Source organism: Dendroctonus ponderosae, unplaced genomic scaffold (assembly GCF_020466585.1).
Source record: "Dendroctonus ponderosae isolate FM_Combo_2020 unplaced genomic scaffold, Dpon_F_20191213v2 Dpon_F_20191213_11, whole genome shotgun sequence".
Lineage (NCBI taxonomy): Eukaryota > Metazoa > Arthropoda > Insecta > Coleoptera > Curculionidae > Dendroctonus > Dendroctonus ponderosae.
In genome coordinates this window covers 3,602,340-3,611,801 of record NW_026017213.1, presented here as the reverse complement: position 1 = coordinate 3,611,801, position 9,462 = coordinate 3,602,340, and the positions used below count along the sequence as shown (strand labels likewise).

General features: G+C 42.0%; 1 protein-coding gene across 1 annotated transcript in view; it reads right to left on the bottom strand.

The window, feature by feature from the left end:
• Positions 1-8,948: 8,948 nt before the first annotated feature.
• The window catches only part of LOC125502989, a 4,431-nt gene continuing 3,917 nt past the window's right edge, over positions 8,949-9,462 (bottom strand). Inside the window, exon 4 of the mRNA XM_048662627.1 lies at positions 8,949-9,273. Coding sequence (XP_048518584.1) covers positions 8,976-9,273 — 298 coding nt within the window. The 3' untranslated portion in view covers positions 8,949-8,975. The remainder of the gene's footprint in view (positions 9,274-9,462) is intronic.

Below are 9,462 nucleotides of genomic sequence, written 5' to 3'. Positions count from 1 at the left end.
CTTAGAGCTGGATGCAATTTTGGCCATTGAGCCTCTCAAGTCTTCTGTATGCGTCTGGAAATTTAGAAGTCTATACCTGCTCCAGGTGCGGACTGAAATTTTTTAAAAATAAAACCATGCACATTTGCAGCCTTGGACTACTTCAAGCTTTAACAGACTTTGACAGTCACTGGAGCTTTTGATGTTGATCAAGTTTTGGCCGTTTGGCCTCTGCAGCCTTCTGTACAAGCCTGGAAATCTAAAAGTTTATGCCTACTCCAGGTTCGGACTGAGATTTTTTGGAATAGAAGCGAGCCCATTTGCAGCATTGGACTACTTCAAGCTTTGACAGACCTCAACAGCAACTGGAGTCCTAGACGTACATGCAATTTTGGCCATTGAATCTCTCAACTCTTCTGTATGAGCCTGGGAAATTAGAAGTCTATGCCTCTTCCAGGTTTGGACTGAGATTTTTTAGAAAAGATGCGAGCACATTTGCAGTATTGGACTATTTGAAGATTGAACAGACCTCAACAGCAACTGAAGCCTTAGAGGTGGATGCAATTTTAGCCGTTGAGCCTCTCGAGTCTTCTGTATGCGTCTGGAAATTTAGAAGTCTATACCTGCTCCAGGTGCGGACTGAAATTTTTTCAAAATAAAACCATGCACATTTGCAGCCTTGGACTACTTCAAGCTTTAACAGACTTTGACAGTCATTGGAGCCTTTGGGGTTGATGAAGGTTTGGCTGTTTGGCCTCTGAACCCTTTTGTATGAGTCTGGAAATTTGAAAGTTTGTACCTGCTCCAGGTTCGGACTGAGATTTTTTTGAATAGAAGCGAGCCCATTTGCAGCATTGGACTACTTCAAGCTTTGACAGACCTCAACAGCAACTGGAGTCCTAGACGTACATGCAATTTTGGCCATGGAACCTCTCAACTATTCTGTATGAGCCTGGGAAATTATAAGTCCATGCCTCTTTCAGGTTTGGACTGAGATTTTTTAGAAAAGATGCGAGCACATTTGCAGTATTGGACTATTTGAAGATTTAACAGACCTCAACTGCAACTGGAGTCCTAGACGTACATGCACTTTTGGCCATTGAACCTTTCAACTATTCTGTATGAGCCTGGGGAATTATAAGTCCATGCCTCTTCCAGGTTTGGACTGAGATTTTTTAGAAAAGATGCGAGCACATTTGCAGCCTTGGACTACTTAAAGCTATAACAGACTTCGACAGTCATTGAAGCCTTTGAGGTTGATGAAGTTTTGGCTGTTTGGCCTCTGAACCCTTCTGTATGAGTCTGGAACTTTAAAAGTTTGTACCTGCTCCAGGTTCGGACTGAGATTTTTTTGAATAGAAGTGGGCACATTTGCGGCATTGGACTACTTCAAGCTTTGACAGACCTCAACAGCTACTGGAATCCTCGACTTACATGCAATTTTGGCCATTGAACCTCTCAACTATTCTGTATGAGCCTGGGAAATTATAAGTCCATGCCTCTTCCAGGTTTGGAGTGAGATTTTTTAGAAAAGATGCGAGCACATTTGCAGTATTGGACTATTTGAAGATTTAGCGGACCTCAACAGCAACTGGAGTCTTAGAGCTGGATGCAATTTTGGCCATTGAGCCTCTCAAGTCTTCTGTATGCGTCTGGAAATTTAGAAGTCTATACCTGCTCCAGGTGCGGACTGAAATTAAAAAAAAATAAAACCATGCACATTTGCAGCCTTGGACTACTTAAAGCTTTAACAGACTTTGACAGTCATTGGAGCCTTTGAGGTTGATGAAGTTTTGGCTGTTTGGCCTCTGAACCCTTCTGTATGAGTCTGGAACTTTGAAAGTTTGTACTTGCTCCAGGTTCGGACTGAGATTTTTTTGAATAGAAGTGGGCACATTTGCGGCGTTGGACTACTTCAAGCTTTGACAGACCTCTCAACAGCAACTGGAGTCCTAGACGTACATCCACTTTTGGCCATTGAATGCGAAATTAGAAGTCTATGCCTCTTCCAGGTTCGGACTGAGATTTTTTAGAAAAGATGCGAGCACTTTTGCAGTATTGGACTACTTGAAGCTTTAACAGACCTCAATAGCCACTGGAGTCCTAGATGTAGATGCACTTTTGCTTAATTCTCCCCTTACGTGCTCTGAATGAGGTTGAAAAATTAGAAGTCGATTCCTGCCCTCAGGGTGGGACTTAGGATTTTTTGAAACCTAACTTGCCAAGAATCAAAATTGTTGAATCTCCAGGTTAAAAAGCTTTAGGCTGCCACTAAATTATTAGATCGCGGTAAAATTTTGCGCTAACACCCAGTAGGGTATTAGTTATAGTCGGGGAAACTTTCAGGTGAATACCTGGTGCATGTGCGGAGTCGCAATTTTTTTAAACAGAAGCGTTGGCATTTGCATATGCGCAAAGTCTGGATTTTGGATCATTCTGGACAGCCTGTTACGGGCTGGATGCGGATAATACTTCCTGTAACTGACTTTTGGACTGTCTTCTGTGGTTGAAAAAAATCCGCTGCTGTTACCTTGAGCAGGGCCGGAGTTGGACATTTTTTTCAACCAGCTAGCCAACATGCAACAGTTTTTAGTCTCAAGTGTATAAATGTCTGGAGAGCTACTTGATCACTCGATTTAGATTAGATTTTCTCCAGTTGATCTTTGAGGTGTGCACGATCACCTGTCATAAGGGTACTGAAAAATCTGCCCCAGGTCTGGATTGAGAATTTTTTTAAATAGAAAGTTGCAAAAATGCACCAATGCAAAGTTTCAATTTTGAAACCTTCTGGACACTCAGTGAATGATTGATTGCTGATGATACTCCTTCAAAATTACTTCATAAGCATTTGTGACAGGCAGACAAACATTTAAGTGGACACTTTAATCAGGCCCGGACTTAGATTTTTTTGAAAACTAGCTTGTCATTATGCAAAATTCTCCACTTTCCGGCTTGGAGCTCCTTCGGCCTCCAGTGGTACTCTGGATGTGGACCAAATTTGCCCCGGTTGACCTCCCAGGTGTTCTTGATGTTTGTTGAAAATATTTTATATATACCTGCTTTAACGTGGCACTCAACATTTTTTGAACTCAAACGCGCGTTTTCTCAATATTCGCCTGCTCCAAGACTGAAGATAAATTCACAGCCACCGGAGCTCTGGATGTGGACGACGTTCCCTCCAGATGGCCTCCGAAGTATTCCAAATGACTGCCGAGAATGGCACTGGGATACCGGCTTACGCGGTGGATTTGTGATTTTTCCAGTACAAAGAGATCAATAGGCAACATTGCAAAGGTCCAGCTTTGAATATTTCTGGACCCGCACTGGATAGCTGGATATGAACGAAATTTCGCTGGATTCACTCCCCGAGTGTCTTTTCTAGTAGGAGCAAATATCCAGTGGCTACCATTATTAGGCTCGCACTTAGAATTTTTTGAAACCTAATCTGCCAAGAAGCAAAATTTTTGAATCTCCATCTGGAGAATTGCTGGACCGCCACTGTGTTACTGGATGGGATGAGATGATTGCCAAAACACCCACTGGATGTTGCCTACAATTGGGGAAATTTTTAAGTCAATGCCTACTACCAGGTGCGGACTAGGAATTTTTCAAATAGAAGCCTGCCGAAGATCCTAATGTCCAAGCTTCGACCCTTGTGGTCAGCCCCTGGAAGGCTGGATGGGGATGAAATTTTGAAAAACAGCTGAAAGTCCCAACTTGACAGCAGTTTTGGTTGGGAATCTAGTGGAAATCAAGGTGGCAATTGTCCGGCACAAGCAGAGAGCGACTGAACGAGTCGATCGTTTGTGCAATAAATCGCCCCCCAAAGACACAAAATCATTAGTATTTTTAATGGAGCCAAAGCAAATAGTGCTGCCGGCTTTGTTTAACCCTAATCCGACCTCACGTAATATTTAACCGCATATCTAACATCGGGGCTGGAGGCACGCACACCCCTCGAGGGCGGCTTGGGGCCCCCTTTTTTATGCAATTCATTTGCTAAGTGCATTTCCGCTTTTGTTTCCCCACTGATTATGGACGGATGGCGATCTCAATTTGCATTTAGGGGGCGGTTTTCAGGTCACTGGTGTGGATCTCTTGTGAGCTTCTGCGGAAATTCCTCTGGATTGGGGATTTATATCCGTTTTTACCAGCTAACGAAGACGGATGGAAGCCAGGCCGGTGGAAAAAGCGCTATTTTTCTTCGCTGCGAAGCAACACACATAACAGAGGTGGAAAGCGGCCAGCGAAACCGGACTTAATCTCGCTAATTCGGCGTATTAGTTCCGGTCAGCGGAATTCCCTTATTCGCAACAACAAAGAAAAATCTCTCTGTCTCATCTGGGGGACATTCTAATTATCAAGCTGGCCATTTGCGGGCAACGGCACAAAAACCGGGATAATAATCGGGATGGCCGGGGCCGAATTAATGGCACAACTCGGGCGCTCTTCAGCTCATTAAGTCCATGGAGGATGTTTGGGATCAGTCCGAAACTGGACAGTCTGAACAGACTGATTTGGATCGAAATTGAACCGATTCATGGGATTAGCGATATTGATAGGAAACAGGCGATAAAATTTTTATTGGTGAAACATTTGGCAAATTGTCGCGCGTTGATTTATTGAATTTAATGCGTCCGTAAATCCTTTAACAGCCTGTTATTTCGGTGGAAAGTAAACGCGAACGGGATTAGGCTGCTGGTGAGATAAGTAGTGACGATTATTCGGCTCCCATTTTGTTTCTAATCGATAAAACCGGGTTGTGATTGGAGAAATTTTGATCGTTTTCGTCAAAAACCATCTGGCTTCTGAGCGCTGGCTGCGTTGGGCTGCCAATCGACGCTACATTGAATTATCATTCAATTGGAGCAATTTTCAGAAAAATTGCTTGATATTTGCAGGTTTTACAGACATTTTTTCAAAACGGCAACAGGTAAAACCTGCCAATTGTCACATTGAACGTTTGTCATAAAGTACATTAGAATTTAATTTGAGCAAGTGTCATTGTTGTCAAATATGTCATTCGCTCACTTGCCTCTTGATCAAAATCGCTTTATTCAGTATTTTGCTTAGCGGCCAAGCAATCGACTATCAGACGTGTTAACGTCTGACAGCAGTCAAATTGACAGAAGTTTTGTAGGTTTGAACGCTACCCACTTCAAAGTTTCCAAATCTTTGACGTTTTGCGGCAATCAGCCAACTAGCTCATATTTCAAGGCTTCTGAACTGGAAGTTTTGCTCTTTAGGCACAATTAAGGAATCAATCTTCCAGATAAGAGCGATTTTAATGGCGCAAAAGAGATTGAGAGAGCAAGTTGTGACGTGTTTTTGCTACTGCACTGGGAGGGGATCTGTCACTGTCTTAAAGCAGTCAAATTGACATAATTGCTGTTGGTTTGAGCGCTAAACACTTCAAAACTTCCAAATTTTTGACGTTTTTCCGCAATCAACCAACTAGATGAGCTTTTAAGGGTTTTGAACTGAAAGTTCTGGTCTTTACACCCAATTGAGGAATCAATCTTCCAGATAGGCTCGATTTTAATCGCACGAAAGATATTTTGTAAATATAAGTAAGCATTTTTGAGCCCATTTATGCAAAAAAAAAACATTTAAAAACTCTTAATTTTCTATGAAATACTGAATGGCCCTTTTGAAGTTGGAAGAAAAATACGTTTTGACGACTTTTTAATGTAAAAAACGATTTTATTGTTGTTGCTAAGGACTTTTCTCCAAAACAGTCCACAGTGGAGGAGTGATATTTTGCATTGCGAGCACATTGGCATTTTCAAATATTTTTGAGCCCATTTACGCAAAAAAAAACATTTGAAAACCCTCTAAATTTTTTATGAAATACTGAATGGTCCTTTTGAGGTTGGATGGAAAATTGACGTTTTGACGACTTTCTAATGTGAAAACTGATTTTGTTGCTGTTGCTAAAGACTTTTCTCCAAAACAGGTCACAGTAGAGGAGTAATATTTTACATTTTTTCATCTCCCGATCAAGGCATTTAATTGGGAAAAGTGTCATTGCTGTCAAATAACTGTCAATTCACTCACTTGCCTTTTGACAAGAATCGCATGTTTCGATAGTTTCCTTGACAACTAATCGTCAATTTGACATTTACTATTTACTAAAATACTTTGGTCGGTACGCGTTTTTCAGACTCAGTCAGATTTGGGCAAGTGTGACGTGTTTTCGAACTGCATGTGTCACTGTCTGACAGCAGTCAAAGTGACAGAATTGATGTTGGTTTGAACGCTAAACACTTCAAAACTTCCAAATTTTTGACGTGTTTCCGCAATCAGCCAACTAGATGAGCTTTTAAGGGTTCTGAACTGAAAGTTCTGGTCTTTAGACCCAATTAATTTATGCAAAAAAACATTTGAAAACTGCTTTAATTTTCTATGAAATACTGAATGGTACTTTTGAGGTTGAATGGAAAATTTTGATGACTTTTTAATGTAAAAACTGATTTTGTTGCTGTTGCTAAAGACTTTTCTCCAAAACAGGTCACAGTGGAGGAGTGATATTTTGCATTTTTTATCTCCCTATCAAGCCATTTTTTTGGGAAAAGTGTAATTGCTGTCAAATATGTCATTCACTCACTTGCCTCTTGACCAGAATCGCTTTTTTCGATACTTTTCTTGACCAGCAATCGCCAATTTGTCATTTTCCTTTGCAGTCGGTGCGCATTTTTCAGAATCAGATTTTAGCAAGTTGTGACGTGTTTTTGCAACTGCAGTGGGCGGTGATGTGTCACTGTCTGACAGCAGTCAAATTGACAGAATTTCTGTTGGTTTGAGCGCTAGACACTTCAAAACTTCAAAATTTTTAACGTTTTGCCGCAATCAGCCAACTAGCTCATATTTCAAGTGTTCTGAACTGGAAGTTTTGCTCTTTAAGCAAAATTAAGGAATCAATCTTCCAGAGGCGCAATTTTAATGGCGCGAGAGGGAATATTTAAATGTATTTCAGCATTTTGAGCCCATTTATGCATGAAATACATTTGAAAACTCTCTTAATTTTCCATGAAATACCAAATGGTTCTTTTTGAAGTTGGGTGAAAAATACGTTTTGACGACTTTTCAATGTAAAAACCGATTTTGTTGCTGTTGCTAAGGACGTTTCTCCAAAATAGTCCACACGGGAGGAGTGATATTTTGCATTTTTTATTTCCCTATCAAGGCATTTCATTGGGAAAAGTGTCATTGCTGTCAAACATGCCAGTCTGACAAGAATCGCTTTTTTCGATACTTTCCTTGACAACCACTCGCCAATTAGACATTTTCCTTTGCAGTCGGTACGCATTTTTTTGAATCAGATTTGAGCAAGTTGTGACGTGATTTTTCAAACTGCAGTCAGACGTTGACACATCCCTTATGTGTCAACGCCTGACAGGAACCAAATTGACAGAATTGCTGTTACTTTGAGCGGTAGACACTTCAAAACTTCAAAATTTTTGCCGCAATCCGCCAACTAGATGAGTTTTTAAGGGTTCTGAACTGAACGTTTTGGTCTTTAGACTCAATCTTCCAGATAGGCGCGACTTTAATCGCGCCAAAGTGATTTTTAGGATTTATTTAAGAATTGCTGAGTTCACATACTACGTTCACTGAGTAGATCATACCTATGCATGATCATTTGGGGTTTACGCGATTTTTTTGGGGTGGGAAAAAATTGGCATTGTTGAACCGGCAGAAGTGCACTCAAAAGTGTTTGAAAAATAATCAGGCCAAAGTGCATCCAGGCGCTTTGCCGGTACAAAGCTGGAATGGCGCTTGATCTTTCCCTATTGGAGTCAATCGAGCCAGATTCCGGCAGTCTGGATAAGGAAAGCGGCTGCAGGCCGCAGGTGTTGCAACTTGGAGCTTTTACGTTGAGTGCAATCTGGATAGCGTCCACTTTGGGAAAATCAGCGAGCCGATAATGCAGCCAACTCGACTCATTTGATTAAAATCCTTTCAGTCTTCGTCCGAATCGAATGGAATGGGATGCACTATCAGTAACAACTTTTTTATTAGATCAGACGCACGTATGTGATCCGAATCGGTCCTTGGGGACTGATTCCCATCAGCATCTTTATCATCCAGGTTGTTTTTGCTGCTCAACAGCCGGCTGACTGTTCAATCAACTTGATGGCACCTTAGATGACGGCCATTTAGGCGTATCTACCACCATAATCTGCGCTTTAAAAAAGAATGATGCGGGAGTTTAACTGGCGTTAAGCAAGGGCAGCTGAAAAAACAATAACTGATGATTAAATTGATGGCATGAGAGCGAGGCCCTAATAAAACTAATGCCAATTAAGGCTGTGGTTTCAGTGCGCGGACGTTTTTGGAAGGAAAATCAAACATCGACAAAATGTGCCATTTTTGCTCGCTTGTTTCCTGCCACTAAACAACGTCTGGATGAAAGCCGCAAACTCCATTGACGTGTGATTGCATAAATTGTGCCGGGTTTTCTATCGCAGGGGCGCATCCCGCGGGATTTGGCCGATTCCTTTCCCATCCCGCTATTTGCATATTATTACAGTTTGGATTCTCGTTTTTGGGACGATTGCTTTGTGCCACCCGAGCTGTTTGCCGAATCAAAATGGCCCGATTAATAATGGATGCGGGCACGGAATGAAAAAATCCGCATGCCCTGGATTTTGTCAATTTTTCGGCAGAATTCGGCAAATCTGAAACGCAATGGCAGTGTTTGCTCTAATTGCCGGTTCGATTAAATGACCGGTTTCACCCCCATTTGACCCCAAAATTGCCAGTTTGATCCTGCTACTGAACAATTAGCAGGACGGTCGCATCCGGCACTTATTCCCGTTCGGTTCTAATCGCTTTTAAATTGATTTATCGCCGATTAATTGGCCGTTTCTTCATTAAAACTTAATAACTGCCTTCTCCCCCCAATTGCGGATTAACTTTTATGGTAGCGAAATGCAAGTAAACAGCGCAATAAACCATAAGTGTCATGCAGGGATACAGTGGCTTTATTTCACTCAGGGCTTTTTGGCAATTGCTAGTTTATCCATGTTTTTGCCGAAGCAGTCCAGGACGGTCCTGGTGGCGCTGCACTGCTCGCCTGTCTGCACCGCACTGACCTCCGCCTGGCAAAGAGCGGCCACTTCCTTAAGGGCGGCCAGTTTCTTCAGATTTCCGCGGGCTATCGGCGAAAAAGTGATGACGAAGCCGCGCTGATTGAACTGCCCGTTTTCGATGATGTGCAGCTTTGTAAAGAGACACTCTACCATGCACACCCCTGAAAAAATCGGGGGTTTAGTGGGTTTATCGGCGGGGAAATTGCAAAAAAGTTTCAGGTTTCACTCTGAAATAAAATTGTCTCGCTACTTTTCCTGAGCTCTGATTTGCTTCAAATTTTCCCCTTGTTGTCACGAAGGTCTGGGCTACAAATGCTGAAAGTTTTAACCAGATCCCGCCTCGCAGTCTCAAGCTATGATTTTCTGAATAGAGGAGAAGGTGTAGGTC